Source organism: Hippoglossus hippoglossus, chromosome 9 (genome assembly GCF_009819705.1).
Source record: "Hippoglossus hippoglossus isolate fHipHip1 chromosome 9, fHipHip1.pri, whole genome shotgun sequence".
Taxonomy (NCBI): domain Eukaryota; kingdom Metazoa; phylum Chordata; class Actinopteri; order Pleuronectiformes; family Pleuronectidae; genus Hippoglossus; species Hippoglossus hippoglossus.
In genome coordinates this window covers 23816947-23841141 of record NC_047159.1, presented here as the reverse complement: position 1 = coordinate 23841141, position 24195 = coordinate 23816947, and the positions used below count along the sequence as shown (strand labels likewise).

At 41.8% G+C, this 24195-nt stretch overlaps 4 protein-coding genes across 8 annotated transcripts; 1 reads left to right on the top strand and 3 right to left on the bottom strand.

Annotated features, from left to right (window-relative positions):
- The first annotated feature begins 138 nt into the window (after positions 1–138).
- On the top strand, positions 139–5103 carry upb1 (ureidopropionase, beta). Of its 2 annotated transcripts, none has more exons than XM_034595117.1 (10): positions 139–427; positions 2160–2331; positions 2457–2544; positions 2639–2733; positions 2824–2982; positions 3053–3222; positions 3608–3689; positions 3808–3850; positions 4394–4657; positions 4828–4957. In XM_034595117.1, exons 1-9 carry the CDS (start codon positions 324–326, stop codon positions 4606–4608), a joined length of 1128 nt encoding a protein of 375 aa, XP_034451008.1. In that variant the 5' UTR covers positions 139–323; the 3' UTR covers positions 4609–4657; positions 4828–4957. The 2 variants fall into 2 exon arrangements, with proteins under 2 accessions (XP_034451008.1, XP_034451007.1); XM_034595116.1 differs by having other exon boundaries at positions 141–427; positions 4394–4548; positions 4873–5103.
- Positions 5104–5452: 349 nt separating this feature from the next.
- gucd1 (guanylyl cyclase domain containing 1) lies at positions 5453–12431 on the bottom strand. The gene is made up of 6 exons (XM_034595118.1): positions 12078–12431; positions 11860–11944; positions 11247–11412; positions 11062–11153; positions 10714–10955; positions 5453–7069 (listed from the first exon to the last, which is right to left on the bottom strand). Exons 1-6 carry the CDS (start codon positions 12082–12084, stop codon positions 6978–6980), a joined length of 684 nt encoding a protein of 227 aa, XP_034451009.1. The 5' UTR covers positions 12085–12431; the 3' UTR covers positions 5453–6977.
- A 118-nt stretch (positions 12432–12549) lies between these two features.
- Positions 12550–16901, bottom strand: p2rx4b (purinergic receptor P2X, ligand-gated ion channel, 4b). The gene is made up of 12 exons (XM_034595115.1): positions 16744–16901; positions 16500–16647; positions 16313–16384; positions 14558–14630; positions 14362–14458; positions 14190–14270; positions 13917–14058; positions 13618–13754; positions 13167–13260; positions 13005–13070; positions 12792–12896; positions 12550–12675 (listed from the first exon to the last, which is right to left on the bottom strand). Exons 1-12 carry the CDS (start codon positions 16884–16886, stop codon positions 12643–12645), a joined length of 1191 nt encoding a protein of 396 aa, XP_034451006.1. The 5' UTR covers positions 16887–16901; the 3' UTR covers positions 12550–12642.
- A 1507-nt stretch (positions 16902–18408) lies between these two features.
- zbtb26 (zinc finger and BTB domain containing 26) lies at positions 18409–23008 on the bottom strand. 4 transcript variants are annotated; one of them, XM_034595112.1, is made up of 2 exons: positions 22888–23008; positions 18409–20478 (listed from the first exon to the last, which is right to left on the bottom strand). In XM_034595112.1, exon 2 carries the CDS (start codon positions 20445–20447, stop codon positions 19116–19118), a length of 1332 nt encoding a protein of 443 aa, XP_034451003.1. In that variant the 5' UTR covers positions 20448–20478; positions 22888–23008; the 3' UTR covers positions 18409–19115. The 4 variants fall into 4 exon arrangements, with proteins under 4 accessions (XP_034451003.1, XP_034451005.1, XP_034451002.1 ...); XM_034595114.1 differs by having other exon boundaries at positions 22832–22967; XM_034595111.1 differs by lacking the exon at positions 22888–23008 and adding an exon at positions 22527–22825.
- Positions 23009–24195: the final 1187 nt, after the last annotated feature.

Genomic DNA, 24195 nt, shown 5'->3' with positions numbered 1-24195 from the left:
GTCACTGAGAGTCATCTGTGGTTCAGTTGATTCATTATGAACGGAGTTGTGTATTTACAGATGTAAACATGTGTTTGTACTTTGAACTTTGTACCAACAACCACCTCATGCTCCTGACTCAGGCGGCGGGCGCCTCCTAGCGGCAGCGACAGTTGGGACAGTCCGCGGCGCAGGCTCTTCGTTTCCACACAAACAACTGTGTCAGTCTCCCTGAAGACACGTGCAGGTTATATAAGCAGTGAGACAGTTAACCAACAGACAGCACCGACACAGAGGACCGTACAGCCGCAGCCGTGAAGCAGAGAATCCGAACAAAGCGCAACATGTCGGCGTGTGAGTTCGAGTCCCTGGAGGAGTGTCTGCGGAGTCACCTGCCTCCCGCGGAGCTGTCTGAGGTCTCCAGGATCCTGTTCGGGAGGGAGACTACGTGAGGAGCAATGTCACATTACTATTAAGATATTATTTAAGTGCTCTGTTTGTACCGGGCGGTCAGTTGGTATTAAGTTGAATGGACTTTGGTCTGTGTGCTCAAAGCTGCAGTAACACACACAACCACTACAAAGTTTCAAACTTTACACAAATAGGCCTCACAACTTTATATCTGCCTGTCACTCAGTAGTACTTGTGTTGAGAACACGCAGACTGAACCTGTGGAGCTGCACCAGTCCACATATGGGTCATGAATGGGTCACATGTGCATTAATCCACCAGGGGGGAAATGCACTGAAGAAGAGGGGGAACACAAACTAGGCCTGCAACTGCAACTATTTTCACCTCGATTCATCTGCAGATTGTTTCAATTGTTTTGTTGGTTTCAATCTAGTGTCAAATCAGACCGACTCCAGGAAAGTGGCACAACAGTCTCCTGTTTTGTTCATTTTGTAATGTTTGTGTTTAAAGAAGTAAAGCCTTTAAAATAATTTTATTATTTACTTTTAAACTCTTAAAAACGCCTTGTTTTGAAGTTTGATTCTCCTTAGCTTCTCTTAACTTCGCAGGGTAGAGGTGAGCAGGTTCCCAGAGCCACTGAATCATTAACAGCTTATACTGCACGTCTATTGATTTTCTTCCCTAGTTTTGGCAGAAACGTGCTAAACTCCTAAAGGAGAGACAGTGAGTGCATTATAAACCAATTTCATTGCAACCATATATAATCAGTCATTATTTTTCTGCAAATGCAATCTATTATTAATTTGGCGCCAATATTTGAAGTAGACATAAAGATATATATAATGAATAAAACAATAGAATTGTTTTGGTTGTTAGAGAAAGGCACCAACTCTTATTCAATATTCAGTGGAGTGGCTACATTTTATATTGTGCATTTCAAAAAGAATTAGATACTGTGAAAATTCAAATAACTTCATTGAAAATAAGCTATTATGATTTGACCATGTAACTTAAACAACAGGACTTGAGTATCAGTTCTTCTTGTTAAACGCTTTTCATTGGACCAGTGACCCTGTGTTAATGTACATATGACAGATAAAACATGAAATTGAAACGTAACAGTTTCCACATATAACTTTTTAATAAGCACGCTGTCAAATTACATGCACTAAATTAAGATTGTATTCACAGAAAAAAAGTTATTGATATCATAACGAAGCGGACATAAGGGTTCATGGTGGCTTATATATCACTCTTGTTTAGTTGTTTTAGACCTTTTTACCAAAGTTAGGGCCTTATAGAAATAAGATTGTGTGCTGTACATGTTTGTCCCTCGTTCCTACAAAGATTGATGAGGCTGGTAACAATTCTTCAGATATCGATACTAAGATACAGAGTTTTTGAAGTTTTTGAAGTCTGAAATTATTTGACATGGAATGACCCATAAGAGAATTCTATAGGCAACATATTCAAATTACTTATGTCCAACAACTGTCCAAAACTACATTTACTGACTAATATGACAAATAAAAGCTGATGTCGGTGGAGCTACAACCTGTTAGTGTTTGTCATTTTCTTCTTGATGTCTGAACTGACTGATGATCAAAATATTAGTTGGTTTATTTTCTGTCGACTAATGATGTCAAAGGCTTTGCTGACTTCTCACTATAGACTTAAAGCCACGGCCTGAGAAACACTGATGAAAGACTTGTAAGACTGTACTTTGTTGTGTTGGTGGGAATTAACGTTAAATCTTCTGCCCGTCACAGGAAGCTGGAGCTCCCGGCCTGTGCTGTGGACGCCGCCTCTGAACGTGACTTTGAGCTGAAGGGTTATGGGTTTGAAGCTGCTCTGGAACAGCTGAGGCCGGCGAGGAGGATCCGGGTGGGACTCATACAGCACCACATTGTCCTGCCCACTGACGCACCCATCCTGGACCAGGTCAGGACTCATGTGACTGATCAAAACCGAGAGACGTGTTTGTGTTGTGAGATGTTTGATAGAATGGATTTCTTCTTAACCCAGTTGATGTGACCAGTGTGATACTGTGGATGTTCCCTCCACAGATCAATGCCATGCACAGCCGGGTCGGTGAAATGGTCGAGGTGGCGGCCATGTGTGGTGTGAACATCATCTGCTTTCAGGAGACCTGGAGTGTGTACTTCCATGAGTCTGTAAAATAATATGTTCATTCACATTGCAAATCAGATGATCCATATAAAACAAACGGGCATGTTTCTGTTGACAGCCATGCCCTTTGCTTTCTGCACCCGTGAAAAAGAACCATGGACGGAGTTTGCGGAGTCAGCTGAAGAGGGAAACACCACGCGCTTCTGCCAGGAGGTGAGGCTATGGGAACACAGGTCTGCTACAGGGTCACATATATGATCCACTGCAGGGGCAAGTCTGAAAACACTGTTATTCTGTTATTAGCTGGCCAAAAAATACAACATGGTGGTTATTTCCCCAATCCTGGAGCGGGAGGAGATGCACAACACTCTTTGGAACACAGCAGTGGTGATCTCCAACTCTGGAAATGTACTGGGAAAGAGCAGGAAGCATCATATTCCCAGGATTGGAGACTTTAATGAGGTGGGTGGATGTTCTCCTTCTAACTGTTGGATCCACAGTCAAACTGCAGTGTTCACTGTTTTTGTTACAGTCTACATATTACATGGAGGGCGACACCGGCCACACAGTGTTCCAGACACAGTTTGGTAAGATAGCTGTGAATATCTGCTACGGGCGGCATCACCCTCTGAACTGGTTCCTGTACAGTATGAATGGAGCTGAGATCATCTTCAACCCCTCAGCTACTGTGGGAGCCCTCAGGTAAAAGACTGAATCGAGAAAGGTCCCGTTCAGACCTGATATTAACATCTGTCCTGAGAGATCTGATCTGGTCAGCGTTAAGTTTGTCTGTTGATAGATGTGTCTGTTGATCAACAGTGTGTTTGGGTGCTTTGAGACATGAGCTTAGTGCTGACCAGTAATGACCAGATCCCTCAGGACGAATGTTTACCAGGTCTGAACAGGGTCTAAGTATCATTAACATGCTGCAGGTTAATACAACCAGACTCCTGTCTGCGCACTGTGTGGGTCCCTGGACCCCTGGGTGCAATGTTATTATAACCTGTGGCAAATTTTGTATACATTTGTTGATATATATTAATATGTTATATGTACTTTAATAATATTTGTTGTTTATTTTTAACAGTGAGCCCATGTGGCCTATAGAGGCCAGGAATGCAGCAATAGCCAACCACTGTTTTACTTGTGCAATCAACCGTGTGGGGACAGTAGGTTCACTCTCATCTGTCTGTTATAATACACATATTGTACATGATTCATGCACAGCATTTATAATCATGTAAAAAACGGGATGTTTGCATTGTTCTGTTCTTGTGTTTTCTCCAGGAAACTTTCAAAAGTGAATTCACATCTGGTGATGGAAAAAAAGGTGCAAGATTTATTTCCTTCAATTCAGAATTCTTTATTTTTATTCAAATTGTGATTATGGTTTAATAGATAATGTCAATGTTACTAAACATAAGTCTGTAACCATGTAGCTAACTGGTCCTTTAAATGTATCTACAGGGCAAGTGAAGAGAATAAACGTTCAAATAAACTAGAAATAAGTCATCAGTCAGAAATAATCAATAAATGTGCAATTTTGTAATGTTACAAGTCTATTTTGACCTCTGCTGTTCTATAATTATCTATTTATCCTGACCAGGATTCATTTTCTCATTAGTAGAATACATATTCCTTTTTCATTACAGATTTTATCTTAAAATATAGATTATAGTGTTTTCACAACTTGTTTTTTCAGTTTAATATCCTAACAATGTATGATTTCAGGTCAGCTGCTGTATACTTTTTCATTTACTGATTGGTTTATTTAATACTTTCCTGGTCACAGAGTTGTGGTCTCACATACATTGAGCAGCTATGTGCATTAATACGAGTACCAGTGAAAGACGTGTCTCCTGACTTTCTGCAGCTCACCATGACTTCGGACTCTTCTATGGATCCAGTTACGTGGCTGCTCCTGACGGCAGCCGCACCCCGGGCCTCTCTCGGACCCGTGACGGGCTGCTAGTGGTGGAGATGGATCTCAACCTGAACAGACAAATCAGCGATAAATGGAGTTTTAAGGTTAAGGCAGCTAATCCTTGCATTTTCAAAAGCTGTGGTCATAAAAATGTATGGAGTTAATTAAGCTCATTCATCTCAGCTCGTACTGTAAGTGTCGTTGGGAGGTTTTATATACAAGCTCAAGTTTTTAAGAGATTTACACACACATACGTCACGGGACAATTCAGAGAGAAATATAGTACATTTTACTACACTGCAGTATTCAACAGCTATAATATATAGATAGAAGGCTGTTGGTTTTTACTTGCAGTTCAGTTTATTCTGCTTGGGTGAACACTGTTGTGATAAACTAACATGTACTGTCACTGTATGTTTCCTCTGCAGATGACTGGGAGGTACGCTGAATACGCAGAGGAACTCACCAGGGCTGTCAGACATGATTTTAAACCCAACATAGTGAAGGAGTAGACATTACACACGTTTACTGTCGGCCATATCCGTATGAAACACACAAAGTTCCATTTTGTGTTCATCGTCATAATAAAGTGTGTCAGACTGATTCACAGTGTCAATGTTTCACCTCATAAAACTAGATGAAATCAAACCATGGCCCTGTTCTGAGTCATCTGGATTTGATTGATTCCAGCTTTGAATTCATGTGGGTTGTTGTTTGAGGAAACAGTTTAGCAAAGCCAAGTAAATTTTGACAAACAATCAAAGGTCTAACTTTATGTTGTGGGTTAATGTAACACAACAGTAACACAACAGTCACAGAGTCAGTGAACTGGCTTAGTGATGTCACTTAGTGACGTCATTACACAGCTGCATCTGTCTTCAGTTTGTTTGCTGCTGTAAGCCACTGGTCATATCCGACCACGTCAGGCTGTAGCAGCAGTAAAGGTCCTTTATTACATATGAATTCAAGTTTTCATCAGTAACAGTAAAAACTTCAGACTTTCCAGTGTGAGCACCAGACAATCACTTTACTTTCCTCAGGAGGCACAAGAAGAAAAAGGTCAAAATAATCATCAATTCAAATGACACTATTTTGGAATATGTGGACATGTACATCCGTCTGCCCAGTTAGCAGCGTTTCACATGTTAGGGTGGGTGGGGACAATCACACATTTGTTTTTAGAAAACAATTATGACAAATCCTCACATTATAAATTTACTGTCAGAAACTGAGCAAAAGAAAGGACAAAAGATTTGTTATCAGACCAATGAAAACAAACCAGTTACACGGTACAGAAATTGACAAGGATTTGTCATCAAGTTACTTCCATAAATGATATAGTTCTTATTATTTACTGTACAGATTTTAGATTTTCATTTCATAATTATTTAGTAAATATACAGTGTTTTAATTCTTCAGGTGGACAACCTCCAAACAACCAACCAAAAAGTACTGACACCAGCCTCCTAAACATTCTTAAACCAGGAAAACTGACAAGAACATAACAATGTGTTCAAATCCTTTAATCATGACATAATAAATGCAGCTCTATGTTTAATACAAAATAAAGTTTAAAATGTGCAGTTTGTTCTCACCAAGAAGCACAACTAGAGGAAACTACTTTTCGCAAGATTCAGAAAAGCAATTTCATGGTAAAATCTTTAAATAACTTAATTACATCTGGTATGAAAAGTGTTGTGCAAAAATGTACATACATACATAATACCTAAATTAAAAAATAAAACAACTCGGTGACATTGTGGAAATGATATAGTTCTCACTGCTGTCAGCAAATGGTGAGTTTCTTTGTGTCTGTCCATGCTCCTCTGCAGGCAGATTGAGATCCACAGATCCATATTGCATTAAACTAGTTTTGTCATTTGATGCACAATGTCACACTTCAGGGCATTAATTACCTGAGACTCTCAAAACACGACAGCTCCTGTTTTCCCTGTTGATAGACTCATTTAAATAAATCGTGACCGAGAGGAGAGTGAGCATTCTTTACAAGGCAGGTAGAGGCGAGAGGGCGGCTACAGAAGGACCCCTTCAGACTTCAGCACTAAGCACAACTGAGAAACAGCATCAGCCCTGAATTATAAACACTGTGTTGTAGTGTTTCCTATTCTAGGTTTGAGTCCCACATTTCATCCACTGTAGTTTCACAGGTCTACAAATCCTCTGCTCACATATTTCAATAGATTCTATCTATTAGCCAACTGCAGCCGTTAAAATTCAACAAACAATACAATTCCTTTTAACTATCTGCTTGTGTGAAAAGAAACCAAAAACTTTGACTCTAGATGTTCCAGGTGTTAATCTATCAAAGGTCAAGTTCAAGAGGGTGTAAGCATTCTGCAGCGTGTGTGTTTCTAGAGAGCAGTCCGACTTGGTAGCACCGGAGGGAATAGTCCAAGGGATCAGCTGACAGGTGTCCAGGTATGGAGACCTGCAGCCGTGAGAGGTCAAAAACAATGATGAGCCGAGGAAGAGTGAAATCCAAATCCACCACCATCATCATCATCGCTGTCCATCAACTCTCCTTAAAGATCAACAGGATATCTTCATCTGTCCCGTAGCTTCGCCGAGCCTCCTCGAAGTTAGTGACGCTGGTGCAGCACACCCCTAGGATCACACACACACACACACACACACACAAACACACACAGTTAGAGGATTATAGTCACGCTGGCTCTATAGAGGGTTAATGTTGGTCTTCTGTTTGGTCCAAACTTTGGCTAAATTTCCATTGAATGTCGTACAAATATTCACTGTTTCCAGATACAAACATAGGTGATCTCCTGATATGGAGATTCAAGGTTTTGAGTGAAATATCTCAACAGCTACATGTACAGACACATGCTAACCCAAGGATGAGATGTTATTGTAGCAGTGAGGAGAAAATTAAATCCACAGAATGGCCCTTTACACCTGAAGAGGAAAAGAAGGAGGGGCAAAGGAGATGATAAACTGGACACACCTGTGAGGGGGAAATCAAGCAAAGGCTGCATGGAAGAGAACTGAGGAGGGAGAGCAACTGAAGGAAGGAGATAGTTGTAAAGATAAACCAGTCTCTGGACATATGTGCTAAAAGAGGAAGAAAAGTGACTAAAATCAAAGGAAATAGTGGCAGTAGATCACAGAACCGGCTGGTTTCTCCCAATTTTCTTGGGACAAAGAGACAAATGAGCTGATCCCTGGAGCCTGATGAAGTGGATTCATGCAGGATGTCTGACCTGCTCAGTTTGGGCCGTGTCTTCTCTGTCCCGGTTGAACTACAACAGCTAAGTCTGTCTCCATACTGAAATTCTCTTGGCTTCCCCTCTTCTGTTTGCTTCTTGTTAATTCACCCCTCATCTTTCACCTCGGAGATTAAAGGACCCCCTCAAACACACACATTACCATCATGTTCCACTCTCATTGGACATTAACTCCCCTCTCCAACACACACACCCCTCCACTGATCGGACTATGAAGAACCGAACACAGTACAACATATGAACCGTTTCCCCCTGAACACCCTCCCCACACACACATAATCTCATACATCATCTGAACTCAGATTACTCAAAGATCACCAATTATCTGGAGTCCTTCTTTCATTTGTTTAATTAATAGACCTTAATTTTCTGATTTGGACTCTGAAAGTGAATTGGATTGTTATTGATTGATATTTTGGTGAATGCGAGTCTTTGATGTTTGCTTATTAATCATACTTCTTTGATTTAATTGTTCTTTGAATATTAACTGAATATTAATTGATTTAACTGAATTGATTGTGATTCCTTTTCCTTTGATGCCTTTTTGCAGCCAGGATAATAAGCTAGCTGGGTTATCTCTCCGACTGTGACATATTTAAAGGGGACATAGCATGCAAATTCCACTTTGTTAGTGCTTCTACAGGTTAATGTGGGTATCTGGCATGTCTACCAACCCAAAAACTGTGGAAAAAAACCAGTTGCGCGTTTTCTGTTATGGTTCCTCTAAGTCAGAAACGTCATGCTTGAGTGACTCGAATGAGCTTCCTGTGTTTTGTGTCGTAACAAGGCACTGGAAGTCTCCCTACATGGCCTTGGCTCCCGTCCCCCCACACTCGTTACGCCGGGTTTACACCGGACGCAGCGAGGCTGCGAGGCAGCGCAGCGCCGTTCCCAAGCGCGCAGCCGCCTGGCTGTTCACACGGGACGAGCATTTCTCCGCTGGTCAGCCCGCGATTCACTCACATGTGGCATTTGTCTGGATCGTTGGGACTGGGAGGCTGCAGCAGTTGCTCGGGAGCGACCGCTCGCTCTCCCATGCGTGAGCTGGAATTTGTGTCAACGCCACACAGCCAGCAGTGTGGAGGACTTCCGCAGTGTTCGGCACTACTGTAACACTGGCACAAACACACAGAGCCCCCCCACTCGTTACGCCGGGTTTACACCGGATGCGGAAGCGCCGCTGCGAGGCAGCGCAGCGCCGTTCTCCAGCGCAGCGCCGTTCTCCAGCACGCAGCCGCCTGGCTGTTCACACGGGATGCGCATTTCTCCGCGCTGGTCAGCCCCATAGACTGTATATATAAGGTCAGCCCGCGATTCTGCTTTCTCCGCTTGTTGTTGTACCCGTTGAATGTCGGGGTTCGGGGGTAAATGATGGTCTTCATAGCCCCCCCACCCCTCTCTTTCTCTCTCTGTCTGTCTGCTTGTGTGCTTGTAGTGGATGGGCAGAGGGGGACATTTAATTATGTGATTGGGAAAATTAAAACTCCAGGACAACAGAAGGGGAAAACAAAGTATGGGATGCATATTTGATAATTTATATCATATAAAATATGTAATTTATATCGTTTAAAATCATGGGGGGAGAGGGGGAGGGGGGAGCTGGCTCATTAGCATTTAAAGGAACAGGCACTCAAAACAGGTCATTCTGTGGAGGGCTGTTTTAGACAGGGTAAAAAGGGTGCTGTTTGAAATGATCCTTGTGGTATTTTGACCAAAGTATGTTAGACATTTCATTAAGATCCCAAGGAACCATATCAACTTGTGGTAAAATGGGCATGCTATGTCCCCTTTAAGTTAATTGAAAAGTCAAGAAGCCCTGTCTGGCGCCCAACTCTCTTTTGTTTAGACAATTTAAAAAATCTACGCTACTTTATAACTTGATGACTGCTTAACGTTTCCTCTAGTGTCCTCATCTCTAACTACGAATTAGTCCAATACTGTTGTTCATGTCTAACCAGTAAAACCAATCACAATTCAGTCAGCCTCAGTCATACGTTTGCCTTTAGTGGTAACTATGCATGGCAGGCATATGTTTGGGTTCCTTCATATGCTGCTGTACATCTAGATCTAGAAAGAGAGGGTGAATAGGGGGAATTTGTGTGATCTGGGACACTTTTTGCAATTTTGACTTCAACGACTTATAAATTGATGTCTGTTTTACACATTAGATCAAAGTATTATAACTTTCTGTAATCCTTAAGATGTTTTCTAACCCTACCAGGAGAAATAATGGATATATCATACTCAGAGGAGACATGGCACAGCGTTCAGTGTTCTTTGTGCCAAAAAAGAAAAATCTGCCTGAATTTGATAATCTGGGACAGGGCCCTTTTTAATCTGGGACACTTGTATTAGGCTTTAATACAGCTCCATATAAGGTATTGCAGCAACAAAATAATTGTTGTGCTTTTTCTCTGAAGACAAATTGCCAAGCAGGAAGTGATTTTTTTTTTTTGGCAGAGGGCAGTATCCGCTGCTCCCGTGTCTGTGGCTCTGTCTGATATGGTAAAATAAAAATAATCCATTTTCAACATGATCTGGAAGGGATTTGGGATTTTCATTTTAGATTAATCTGTGGATTGTTTTTAGATGAATTGATTACATATTTAGTTTTCTGTGTCTGCAAATATTGATTATCTTTATCAATATATTTTTCCAGTTATCTTAGCCTAAAGCTGGAGACATTGTTTTATGTTTGGTTAGTTAAAAAACCAAATGTTATGCAATGTACAAACAAGTAAGAGACGAAAGCTAAATATCCTCCCATTTGAGAAGAACTAGGAACTGCAAATGTTTAACTTTTTTTTACTATGAAACTTGTTAGTAATTTTTTTTGTCTGTAAACTAATAAACAAGAATTAGGGCAAGTGCTGATATAACTGCTGACACATCTATTGATATATATTCAAAAATGTGAATGGCAAGTTTTCCTGTACTTCACTGATACTGTAATTTTTTTCATTTAGACATGATATTCATCTTGTGCTTTAGACATATGGGATTACTCACTGTCAGAATACGCAGGGTTGTTGTAGTAAATACAGCCTGTGGTCCTGTTGAAGCCGCACACTACCACAAAGTGACCCTGGTACTCTGGCTTCCTGCAGAAACACTTCTGACCCACGGGCAGGAAGCAACAATATTTGACAGGCGAGGAGCACAGCTCACATGTCAAGACGACAGCGTTCACCAGCACTATGGCAACGTGGCCCTGCTCCAGATGGGACTGGATTTCCTCAATGGTTACTGAACTGTAGAGTGAGATAACCACAGACACATTTGACATGTTAGGTTTACTCTGGGTAAATCAAAAACCGGCCACTTGTCCGAGTGAATAATGATTAACAGATCACTCACCATTTCCTCACCACCACACCTTTGCTCTCTGCTTTTAAGAAGAGCTCGTTCACTCGGTCTTCTTCGGTGTCAAAATGCTTCTTATAGAAGGACTGCAAACCACACCAAGGGAAACCAAAAACAGTGTCAGACACAAACTCACAGCTGGTTAGGTCAGTACTGACAGTTAAGTCTCAGTTAACTACCTGATTCTTAAAACCCTTATCAACGCCCAGAGTCTGTGTGCAAAAGCAGTGTTTGATTCCTAGATGGCCCATGAGGTACGCCAGGTCAATGGTCCACACACTCTCTGTTAGCTTCAGCTCCCAGCATGCTCTCTGAAACTCCTCGTCGTCGACCGGGTGGAGGTACCTGCAAGATCAGATATTTTGAGACTGTAAATCTATATGGGTTAACTATAGCAGTGGTTCTCAAATAGCACACTGCCAGGGGGTCCGTGAAAAGCTTATTTATAAGATCATACATAAGGTTATTCAATATTGACGTGGTGTAAATATTTTAACACACGACTATTCCCTCTCTAAGACTTTTAACTTGTGTTGTTCTTTCACATAACTTAGTGGAACTGTAAACAAGGCTATGGCAAATTATTCCTGGGGACATGCATGAGAAAGTCACTGGAATGTGTTCTCTCTTGGCTGAGTAACCTCTGGACCCTTCTGTGTGACAGTTCAGAGAAACTAGGAAGTAGGGCTTCAGTATGATGTTTTTTCTGAACACATTTAGCACATAGAGCTAAGTTATTGACCTTGTATTAGTTATCATAGTTTGTATGTTAGTAGCTCCATGTGGACTCACTTCAGCACCATCCTGGAGCAGGCTAACCCACAGTCCCAGTGGTACAGCTGCCGAATGACCGGTACATTCAGCAGGATGGCATCCTCTGGGAAAACAAGGTTATTATTATTACCCCTCACACATTAAGTTAAGTGCTAAAGGGCGCTGCTTTAAAAACACCACTGTTAGCTTAATGTAATCCAGTATTTGAGGTGTTAACATGAGTTCGTGTCACTCACCTGTCATTCTGTTGTTTTCTTTCTGAGAAACTAGCTAACTGTCACAGGCTGGTCAGTCTTATTCAGAGGTTTTACACCGGCACTGGGTTTCTTCATCGATGCTAACTAGAAGAGACCAGCTGCCCAAATGCAAACTTAGCTTAACTTAGCTACCAGGCTAACACTATGCACGAGCCTGTTCTCTGGTTCCCTGCTCACACAGCGAAGCTCTGCCCTCGACACACGCCACTGTCAGACATACAGTTACTTTTCAACTACACAATTATGCGATCAAAATAAAGACAGTCCCAATATTAGTCAGTTCTGTGGCTGCGCTTCTATCTCTAGCTGTGTTAGTCTCTCTCTGTTGTTTGCTAGCACACAACAAGCATCTGATGTGTGGGTGTCAAATGAAGCTATGCTGCCCCCGTGCGGCGCGGAGGAGTCACCCCTGAATCTGTGACAGGTCATTACAGGATACTTAGTCACATCTCTCCCAGTTTTATTTAAGAACTCATATGATGATGAAGACAGTTGTGATTTAAGGCAGGTTTGGATTATGCAGAACAACGTCCCCATGTTGAAGTTACTGAGTTCCGTAGGTGGTGCCCATTGACATCTGTGTTATAAACATAGAGATAAACAGATGAACTCAGGAGTAGTCATTGGCTGAATGATAACTGCATCCAGCAGTGAAGAATGTATTCATGTGAAACTGAAGAATTAGTTACTCACTGATTCAGCCTCAGCATCATCACTCAGATGTGTGATTTTATGTCGACTGTAAAGATCTCTTTTCTTCGTGCATGTCAACATGAACCAGTCACAAACCATGGGAACCTGAAGTCAAATCATTAAAACGCATGCATTTCTGTGTATCATCACATTTTCCAGAGAGAGAGTGTCCCCCCCCCCCCCCATGTTGCATCACTGAACATCTTTACTCACCAAACTGAGGAAGGACAAGGCCGCACCCAAGTTCACTATAGTCGGAACAATTCCAAATTTTCCAGCCTGCAAGACAAAGAAATCACCCCAGAGTATTCTCAATGCTAAACAACACAAGTTAGGAATATGGACATTGCAATACAAGATATATTCAGTCCTCACTGTTCCAAATACAATGACGTCAAACCGGATCCCATATGCTTTAATTAAGGTCCTGGTGTCCTCTCCATCTGGGGTTTTGTAATATTTGGCAAACCTAAAAAAAAAAGGGTTAGGGTAATTAAATCAAGCAGCACCAACATTACACTCAGAGATAAACAGATTTCATAAATATAAGTCTGTATGTAAGTGTTAATATGACTGTATTTTCAACAACATCCATGAATTATTCTTTGGGAAAACTGTGAAAATGTAGACGGATCCCCCCCTTTTTGTCCAGATCTTTGCCGAGAAATTAGACCGGTTCTTCCCTGACCCATGTTCCATCCTTCCACCGAGTTTTATGCAAATTAGTTTTGTAGTTTGTGAATAATCCTGCAACAAACAAAGGGACGGGGACAAAAACACAACCTCCTTGGCAGACGTAATAAGGCTGTGTAAAAATGAGCATCACCTGAAGTTGTATCCAGGGGCCACATTTCTGACAGGGTGTTTGTCATCTAGTCTGTGGAAGCTGTACTTGGGGTAACACTTCCCTGCCCAAAAGTCCAGGTCACAGCTCCAGTCAATAATAATACCAATGACACCACCCTGTGAAAATATACAACAAGTTGCTGTGTTTACGTGTAGACAAACAGATGCAGTAATTATTCCTGAAAGAGCTGAAAGTCAAGGGAAATAGGAGATGAGTATGTGTGGAGGGGTGAATTACGCAATAATGAAAAATTTGAAAAATGGTCATTATATTAGAACCTTCAGAGCCACGTCTTGAAAATCCTCTCCAGCCTCTGACACAATGTGTTTGAGGCGGAATATGGGGCAGTCAGGGTCTGTTGAATGACTGAACTCACACCTCTTCAGGTACGAGGAGTTGATGTGTGGCAGAATGTTTCTTCTGATGGAGGAAGGAAGAGGTGCAGTACATTTGATATAATGGAATAACATTATGTTTCCATACACTGCACTCATAAGAGCCTGCATTTCTCCGCCATGTCATTCTCTCACCTCCAGATACACTAGACTGACCTGTGAAATTTGAACTTGGGGTATGTTATGCTGTTTTTGATCAACACGGTGAAGTTCTCTGCTGCAGCCAGCAGGGCACGCCTGTGAGACAGGGAATCAACAAGTCATGCAAACCATAGCTACGTTATACTGTGCTTGATTATAAATAATATAAAATTAAATATTTTTTTACTCAGGCAGTTTAGTGTCTATTTCAAGAGGACACCATGAGAGCACTTCACACGTCTGGACAGTTGAGGAATAGTTGACACATAGTCCTGTTTGTATACCTGAGAGCAGAAGAAATGCCTGCTGCTGCTTAGTGTATGATATAACATACATTTACCTGATTCATTTAAGCATTTAAAGCTGATTTGTCAGAGGCCTACCGCTCCCCCGAGGATCACTGAGTCCCACGGTACAGTCACAATCATCCACGCAGGTCGTTGATGGACCTGGAAGCTGAAGAAGAAATGGCCGGTACCTTAATCAGCATACAACATTAATATATCTCTGCTGGTATGAGGCTGGGACGTGTTCATATGTGTTAAAATTCCCAGTGTCAGGAAAGATATTGGCCTGAGCCAGTTAGTTTTTATGTATGCTGGAGAAAATGTATCTGGATCACAGACTTGGACCATGCCAGCACATAGAGACAATAACTTACAAAGATCATAGTGCTGAAGTGATAAAAGTGTTAATTGGTTCGTCAATTTGATAAGAATCCACAGCAAATGCGATAATTGATAAACGGACAGTACGTTTGATATAAAGGCTTCTGCACCGAAAGCAACCTCTCTTGAGCACGTTGCAAGAAGGTTCTTGGTTCGATTCCCGGTTTGGTCACTGCCTTTCTGTGTGGAGTTTGCATGTTGTTCCTGGGTCTGTGTGGGTTTTCTCTGGGTTCCACGGCTTCCTCCCACAATCCAAAGACATGCAGTTTGGAGTTGATAGGGAGACTTTGAATTGTCCATATATGTGGGTGTGACTGGTTATTTGTCTCTATATGTTGGTCCTGCAATACGCTGCTGACCTGGCCACGTTGACATTTAGACTTGTCTTAGCTGGAATAGCAAAGGTGTATTTCTATTCTGTGAACACAGGCTTTTTTCTGTTAAACTCTAACAGGAGTCAGTGGGCCTGCACCAAAGCATTGGATAAAACTTGACCCAATCATGGTGCTGCAAGGAAAGTCAGGGGAAAACCAAAATTCCTTCTGAGTGCCACTGTAGCACATGTTCTGTCCCACATGGTATGACAATCCATCATAGTTGGGACATTTCCCTCAAACCCACAAAGGTAAACATCACAATGGCTCAGGAAGAAAAGTCAGAGGATCACAAAAGTCATTAAGATTCATCCCCAGGAGACAATGAAAGTCTGTGCAAACTTTAACAACAATCCATCCAATGGTTCCTGACAGGTTGTTGATTTTAGGACTGGACTGATAATGCCAACCCCAGAGCTCTGCTGCTAGCGTGGCTAATCAAACATGTTCTGGTTATAGCTTTCCATATGTGAAGATTACATCCTCCTCATTTGCATGTCTTTGGGTTTTGTTCTGCCCGTTGGAGAAAACCGGAAATGTAAAGATGCACGACTTCATACTGTATAGTACTGGTATTTATTTGAATACACAGGACTACCTTTATACAAGGAAATAGTCATATTTATGCAAAGCCTATGCAAACACATTGTGCTGCAGTAGATTAATATTGTGCATTGAACAGATGCTGTAAATATGAATTGATATTAATGTGAATATTGTAATTTGAAAAGATCCTACGTGTTTTTTTCTCATGAGGTCGTAACGAACCAGACTCTTTTGAAAAACCTGCCAATTGAAAACTATTTTCTGAAACTCGGTCCACTCTTTAGTGCATTTTTCATATAACCTAATACATGTTGTCAAGCATCATTTGTATTTAATCAAATCACGCTGCTAACACAGAAGTAAAGCTTTATATCTAGAAACCTTTTGATGAACAAAGCAATTCCAGTTTCACAGAAGAGCCAGTAATGAAAATATTAATTAGCTGCAATCCTGACAGATACCGCAAAACTCCAATGCCATGTTCTGAATCAACATCATCCCTAAATTGTCTGAGTATTATGGGATATATCAGGTGACATCCGTGCCTCACCTCAGGACAACGTGTTTGCATTTGTTTTGAGGTCATGACCATATTCGTCAACACGAAGAAGGAGTGGTCACCCTGTTAAACAGAAGAGCAGCACATACAGCAGTGAAACACACCATGTACACCAGTTTCTGTCATATATACTATGGCACAGATGATAACATATAGGATAGAATGTGTTTTCAAATACCTGAGGAGGGATTACATAGTCAGCCACATCCCAGAAAAGAGGATCCATGTCAGACGTGTTGGTGAAGGCAAAACCTTTCACTTTGGTGGTGACACTACTGATGACAGAGTCTGTCTCCTGGTAGGCTTTCTGCACTACACACACATACCTGCAGGTTTACAGCACAGTCACATTTTAACAATTTATCATTGACCCAAATCCAACCCAGAGCAATGTTCCCCCATTGATTTTTGTCATTACTTACCCCACCACATACAGCACCACCAGGAGCTGGGTGAGCCTGAACACACATCCCACCCCGAAGTGTGGAATAACCAGAGTTTTAGGTGTTTCATAATCAAACACGTAATGCAGAGAGTCCTGGCACCAGTCCGCAGTCTTGCTCATTGCTGCACACTATGGACTGGGTAATAACGATAAGTGTACAGAGGTGCCTTTATTCAAATCATTGTATTCAAATCAAATTCACTATCTTTAGATTAGATTTTAAACATGGTGGACTTTGGACAGGAGCTTTGACTGTAATAGAATGCGTTTGTATAGACCTGATCAGAATACAACACATTCAATGGAGATAGTGAATTTCATGGCTATTGTTTTCATTTCATATTCATTTTCCAGCAGTAATTTGTACATGTGTGTTACAAGTGTAGAGGATACTGAAGTATTACAATAGTACATTTCTACCTCCCACATTTTCTTTGTCCTTCTAACGCTGTTTTGTGTGTCACAGTGTATCACGTTTAATCGTAAAAAAAAAAAAATGGCCTCCAACCTCCACCTAAAGGATCTCCACAGTCTGTGTGGTGGTTGTGTGTCTTTATGGTCTCTCTTGTCTCTTTGTGGAGTATTGTGTCTATTTGATGTGGCTTTGTGATTTTATTTAATTTTCCTCTTTTTGTAGTTTGTGTCACTTTGTGGTTGTTTGGTGTCTCTGGTGGTTTAAGACTCTGTGATATGTGACAACAGAACGGATTCCCATTAAACTTTGTGGAAGGCTGGAGTACGGGTCAGGGAAAAAAAAATTACATTTTGGTGCGATTCAGATCGGGAGCAGATCCAGGAATTCTTTTCCACTTTCTTTAACATTGCGACATACAGCAAACACAATGAAACCTTTGTTTCAACAACTCGCCACACATTTACATGTCACTGTCAGATACTCGCACTGCAAACTTGGACTCAACACTTGTAAAACCAAGGCTGCACATGAGAGAAGGCATTAGCTGAAACATTTGTGCTTATTCTGCAATGTAAATAAAATTTGCAACACTAAAACAGTGAGAACACTAAAATATTCTTGTTTAAAATATTTATTCTGTCAGTCTTACCACCACAATTCTGTTTTTAAGATTACTTTTCTGCACAATTTAATATCAGTGTTAGTGTGGCTCTATTTTTTTTAAAATGCCCACTTGAGCAATGGAGTCCAAGCATATACAGTAGCTGACGCTTGCTTCAACAAAATATAGTCCAGGTTCTTCGTTTTAAAAGTTTTACTGAAAGATTTCGTTTTAAATACAAAATAAAAAAATTATGACAAAGTACTTAAAACACAGTAAGAATATCAAGAACTGTGGGTAGGAATATAACCATGATCAAAGGCTAGTGTGCACTCAAAGCTCCATAGTTCCCAATAAATGTTCTTACACAGGCAGCATATTAAACCATTTAACAATCAGAAGGCAGGGCTGACTGCAGTCATTATTGGTCCTAATTAAGCATTAGCTGCAATGTAACTATAGACCTGCTCATCCTTAAGTAATCAAACATGTGAAAAATATATTTACAACTATTTTACAAATCAATACTGCGTAAATATTTTGCATGTACTATATTTTTTGAATATTGAAATCTGATTATATATTGGATGGAATTATGTGATAGCATAAAGAAAATGAAACCAACATTGGTTCAGATTCTGTTTTTAATGTCATCACACACACTGACTTTTATGAACACGGGACAGATACAATGTCACTTTGGTCCAATAGTACCTCAGATATTAAGTCTTTATAAAAGAAATTTCCGTTCACATAGACACTTTGGCATCTCAATTGTCACTGGTGTAGCTTGCCTTCAGTAAAATATATCTAAACCCACCCTCAAGTTTTCTATACGTATGAAGTCTCTGTTGTCATATCGATACAGAAAGCCTACAGAAGAATGTATACACAAATATACAAATGGATAATTGTCTGCAATGTTTTTCTTTCATTAAGACAAAGACATGTTAATTCATCAATAAAACTAATGATGCACAGTCATTATGTTTTGTGTTTCAGTGCTGAATATTCAAGTATGATATGAAGGCATCTACAATGTATTCTACAAAAAAAGTGTCCACAGTAAATGAAGCTACAGTTAAATGTAGACTAGGAAAAGTTCCATATTTCATGTCAATGTTCTCCAAGTGAAGTCATCCCTTCAGGGGCTGACACTTCAGGAAACTTGTAATGCAGTCCTTAGCTTAATGCTCCAGCTTCGACTAAACGGTGTCTGTTTTGGATCTGTTAAATTTACGATGACTCATTTAAGTAATGTCCCATCTGAAGGAAAATCTGCATCAGACTGATGGCATCCAACAAATCTTCAAAAAAAACCAGTCCACAGATTTCATATTTGGCCAAATTCAAAGTCAATCCCCCCGTCATGTAGGCTGCCTTCGTTTGCGTTATCGAAGCTGTTCTTCCCATGGATCTGTTTGAGGTGCTTGCGAAGAACAGGCTTGTGAGCAAAAACCATGTCGCAGTAGTTGCAGCGGTGGGGCTTGTCCCCACTGTGCAGGTTAAGGTGATCCAACAAAGAACACTTTTGGGTGAAGGTCTTGCCGCAGATTTTACACTGGAAGGGCTTGATGCCGGCATGGACACGCATGTGTCGATGCAGGTTGCCTTTTTGTGTGAAAGTCTTTCCGCACAGGAGGCACATGAAGAGCTTGTGCATCTTGAGGTGGTTGGCGTAGTTCTCCAGCTGGCGGAAGACCCGGGAGCACTTTGGGCACTGGTGGTACCACTGCAGAGGCTTGTCGTAGTTCCTCTGGTGTGCGCTGTGTTTCTCTGCAGGAGGGGACTGAGGAGGGGGGGTGAGCGCGTATTCGGCGATTCCAGGTGGAACCGCCATCTCACTGCTGCGACTGTCCACTGTGGAGTTAATGAGCGAATGCTGGGGCTCAGGTGACTTGAGGGCAGCAGGCGGGCTGGTGGGGAAGTGACCAGTGATGGCGTTCTCTGCTACGTCAGACACAGACTCTACCTTTACTATAGTGATGTCATTATCCATCATAGCCTGCCTTGGGTGTCTGCTTAATATCTGGAGAGGAGACTTGGGCTCTATAATCACATCATCATCATCATCATCACCATCGTCACCGTCGTCATCAACATCGTCCTCGTCATCACCATTGTTTTCATCCTCAACCTGCTCTACCACCTCCTTCTGCTGACGCACAATCCGCACCTGAGAGCGCCCCAGCTCTCTCTGGGCCTGAGAAGATAAACTTTCATCGTTCTTCTCGCTCCTCATATTAACATCCACCTCCAGGTGGCGCGCTGACTGAGGTTTGATGAACTTGCTGAGGGCCTGAGTGCACTGCTCCACAATGTGACCCATTTGAAGGAAGCTGGCCACCGTCAGGTAATGCACCAGCTCCAGCTCTGGAAACTCCAGCTGGCCTGTGTAGCAGGATAGCAACAGCTGCTGTCCCACCTCCGCCTCCTGGATCATGGAGATCTGGACCTCCCTGGAGTCCTGCTGAAGGATGAACTGGTCTCTCAAGAAAGAAGAGCCGGCAGCAAACACCACCTTATGACCAGGGACCTCCAGCTGGTTGATGCGCACGGTGACGTCACAGAAGCGTCGCTGGTGTCGTAGAAGGTTCATCTTCTGCAGCATCGAGTCCCCAAATGTGGCAAATCGGAACTGCAGGATCACCTGGTTCTGGGCCATCGTGAACTGGAAGCCTGGAGCAGCAGCACACCTGTTAAGAACAAACAGAGACTGTGTGAGAGTGGTCGCCAACCCTTCTATTGCGATCGACTGGTCGATCTCAACAGTCTTCGCTGTCGATCTCTGTAACGCTGTGGACACACTGGCTGTGGTTGTGCCAGCTGTGTGGCAGTGGTCTGTTGTTCACAATGGCAGCTTGTCAGCTACTGGCGGCAGAACTGCTGGTAAATTTACTGCATTTCCTTCAATACAAGTCGGATTATGTATTAAACTACACTAAACACCAGGACACTACGGTATGAAGACGTGCATCTTCCGGTCTTGCGATAACAATCAAAGCCACATTAGAACAAATGAATGGATTCACGAAGCAAAACGCTCGAGTGCTTTTCACTTAGGGAAGTGTTGGAAATACATATGTTTGTGACATAGACAGATAAACATAGTTGTTGAATCAGAGTAAATAGAGAAATTGATGTTTCACCTGAGCTTTAATTTTTATATGTTGAATTTATGTCACAAAAATAGATGGTTGTAACACTTCCTTTATGCATTGCATAATAATTTGTATTTATTTTTTTAATTGTGAAATATTTGAAGGAGCAGAAGATGCACGACTTCATACTGTATAGTACTGGTATTTATTTGAATACACAGGACTACTTTTATACAAGGAAATAGTCATATTTATGCAAAGCCTATGCAAACACATTGTGCTGCAGTAGCAGCTCCTCTACAGAACGTTTGTTGAACTGAGAAGATTAATATTGTGCATTGAACAGATGCTGTAAATATGAATTGATATTAATGTGAATATTGTAATTTGAAAAGATCCTACGTGTTTTTTTGGGAAGATATCGGGGTGGTAGATCTCAGTTTATGTTTGGAATTCAAATGTGATCTTGGGCTTGAAAAGGTTGGTGTCCACTGCTGTATGAACTCTCTTTATATTATATGCTGCTGTTAGACATCCGCTGAACTCCGGCTCATCTCCTGACATTATCAGGAGGGGCTGTAGATAATGATGCAAATGTCCAAGTGAGAGGTTTTGAACTTTCATCAGAGTTTCCCCTGCCAGCCCTTTAGTAAAGACTCTGGATATTGTCCAAGTGAGGCCAAGTGGAAAAACAGATGAAGATCCTCTGGAGGATTGAATAAGGCCTTGCTGTGTTGAAGACGTTTGTAACATGCGAAGGACGTAAAAATGAGAAAAGTAAAATAATACAAATACCTCAGGATGAAATAGAGGGGCCATACAAATAGAAGACATTAAGGAAGGGCCCCACCAGTGTTGATTTGCTGTGGAGGTCACAAAAACATGTGACCTCCACAGCAGAGTTAATGTAACATCCTGCCTCTGCCTGCGGTGCCACCTCTCACTATACGCCCCAGAGATTGTCCTCTTGTTGTGAACGTGCTGGCTAATCTCCTGCTGCTTTGTTCATATGTGAAAGACAAACAAGTTCATGTCTGAAAGAGGCTTCAGATAGTTTGCTGACAGTCTTGTCTGCTTATAAACATTTAACACACTTTGGATACGAACACACAACTGAAGTCTCTCCTCACACTAAACTCTGTTTCATAGGCGTTAGAGCTCATCATATTCTACATGAAGGCAGAAGAAGAAAGAGCCTTGGTCCATAACCATCACAGTCATGACCCTTCATCTAAACTGAACTACTCATGTATCACATGAGGTCGTAACGAACCAGACTCTTTTGAAAAACCTGCCAATTGAAAACTATTTTCTGAAACTCGGTCCACTCTTTAGTGCATTTTTCATATAACCTAATACATGTTGTCAAGCATTTGTATTTAATCAAATCACGCTGCTAACACAGACGTAAAGCTTTATATCTGTTAGCTAGCGGTGTCATTATCGACTAGCATACGAGCTAAAAAGCTAAAGTAATGTTGGACTATGCTCACAACCGAATTACGGCCGATGGCTACAAAGCTGTTCTACCCAAAGTGTCCCTTCAGTTTGCAGATAAACAGGACATGAATGGAAAACTGTCTCATTATACTCACAGACACACACTCAGTTTTCGCTGTCTGAGCTAACTGTGTCAACATTAGCTTAGCAGCAATGCTAACGTCAATAAGCACCGTGTCTCTTCAGAGGGAACTGCGTGGCCCTGAGTCTCACTCTGTGTGTGACAGCAACACTCAACACACTCCGCTGTAAAGTGACTGTCTCTGTTGAACCTCAGCTGTAGTCCCATGTCAACACTTCATCACTAATCGCCTCCATACTGTGGCCTGCTCCTCCTCTTTAGCTTTAGCGGACGCCTCAGTCTAGCTGGTAACATTGAACACAGCAGCTAACTAACTAGCTACCGTGTGTATTTACTTCAGTCGGCACAGTAATAAGTGCAGTGTACCTGATACCCAGTGTAAACAAGCGTGTTAGAGGAGGTTTGTTGTCGTAGACACTGACCTGTGTCTGTCTGAGGAGAAGAAGCAGCTGCTCCGGATGTGAAACACATTTAAAGGCCCAGTTCAAATACAGCACTGATCCCACTGACCTGCCTCAGATCAATACACACTGTTTATAGTCACGTCCCCTCTCATCTTTGATAATGTCAGTCTGAACATGTGATTTCATGACAACAGGGGTCGTGTTATCAATGTGATGTATGTGGGTTCTGATCAGTGGTGGGAAGTAACGAAGTACAAATACTTCGTTACTGTACTTAAGTCGATTTTTCACATATCTGTACTTTACTTGAGTATTTATTTTCCTGACGACTTTTTACTTTTACTCGATACATTTGAACACAAATTTCTGTACTTTCTACTTTTTATATTCTCAAAACTGGCTCGTTACTTGAGCAGCGGAGGTTGGCGCAGCGCGCGCCTTTACGCACGGCGCACCTCTCTCTCGCTCACTCGCTTGCCCCCTGCCTCGGGAGATGCGCAGGCCCGGCGGCGTGTTTGACCCCCGGGGGGGGGGGGGGGGGGGCAGCGCGAGACCCTAAGCGTCCGGAGGTTGGTCGGGTTGCCTTGGTCAACCGGGGCCGAGCAGGCTGTACCGGTAATGATCCCTCCGCAGGTTCACCTTCAGAAACTTTGTTAAGAGTTTTACTTCCTCTAGCCGTTACCGACTCTGACAGGGCCGTTACCGACTCTGACAGGGCCGATCCGAGGACCTCACTAAACCATCCAATCGGTAGTAGCGATGTGTGTACAAAGGGCAGGGACTTAATCAACGCGAGCACATTCCCCACCCATTTATTCCCTTCAGAATTACCCAGGTACTGATGCAGGAGCTCGGTTCAGTTCAGTCTTTATTATTCGGTCTGAAATTTGGCCTGCAGCAAAACTATTTTGTGTGCCTAGAACTTGTTTCCTTTTGCTGAGTTATCATAAGGGGCATTGTGTATCATTCCTGCTACTGATTAGAAGGTGAAAGGTCCATGTTTAGTGATATTTACAGACTTTTTTAGTGGTTATACTGTGGTCTATTAGTGTTCTTAGGCAGACACAAGAGGCACTTGTTTATTCTGTTGTGTTGGTTCTTTGTTGTCCCTAGAGGTTCAGATGCACTAGTCCATTACTATTTGAACCTCAGCATCTGGGGTTCCATATTTGTAAAATTATACATTATATGTATATTTTTGTTATAATTTTTCAGTCAGTAGAAATAAAGCCTGAAGAGAACAATTTTGGGTTGTTGTGTGTCTGTATAGGCCTACTATAAAAAGCACTTTGCATTTTTAAGTTTGGTACTTGTACTTTTACTTTT

Bases quoted from the DNA above. Each gene is read 5' to 3' on its own strand.
- gucd1 (XM_034595118.1), bottom strand. The intron at 11,154-11,246 runs GTAGTTAACTGA...TGTGGTTTGCAG, and splicing joins ATAAGGGTTTTAAGAATCAG to TCCTTCTATAAGAAGCATTT. The intron at 7,070-10,713 runs GTGAGTAATCCC...GTGTGATCCTAG, and splicing joins CAACCCTGCGTATTCTGACA to GGGTGTGCTGCACCAGCGTC.
- p2rx4b (XM_034595115.1), bottom strand. From the start codon at position 16,886: ATGAGCAAGACTGCGGACTGGTGCCAGGACTCTCTGCATTACGTGTTT. The intron at 14,631-16,312 runs GTGAGGCACGGA...TTTCTTCTTCAG, and splicing joins TGCAAACACGTTGTCCTGAG to CTTCCAGGTCCATCAACGAC. The intron at 13,071-13,166 runs GTGAGGACTGAA...TTTGTCTTGCAG, and splicing joins ACGTCATTGTATTTGGAACA to GCTGGAAAATTTGGAATTGT.
- upb1 (XM_034595116.1), top strand. From the start codon at position 324: ATGTCGGCGTGTGAGTTCGAGTCCCTGGAGGAGTGTCTGCGGAGTCAC. The intron at 3,690-3,807 runs GTAGGTTCACTC...TGTTTTCTCCAG, and splicing joins CAATCAACCGTGTGGGGACA to GAAACTTTCAAAAGTGAATT. The intron at 3,851-4,393 runs GTGCAAGATTTA...GACTTTCTGCAG, and splicing joins ATCTGGTGATGGAAAAAAAG to CTCACCATGACTTCGGACTC.
- zbtb26 (XM_034595111.1), bottom strand. From the start codon at position 22,672: ATGGGACTACAGCTGAGGTTCAACAGAGACAGTCACTTTACAGCGGAG. The intron at 20,479-22,526 runs CTAATGTTGACA...TGTTCTTAACAG, and splicing joins ACGTTAGCATTGCTGCTAAG to GTGTGCTGCTGCTCCAGGCT.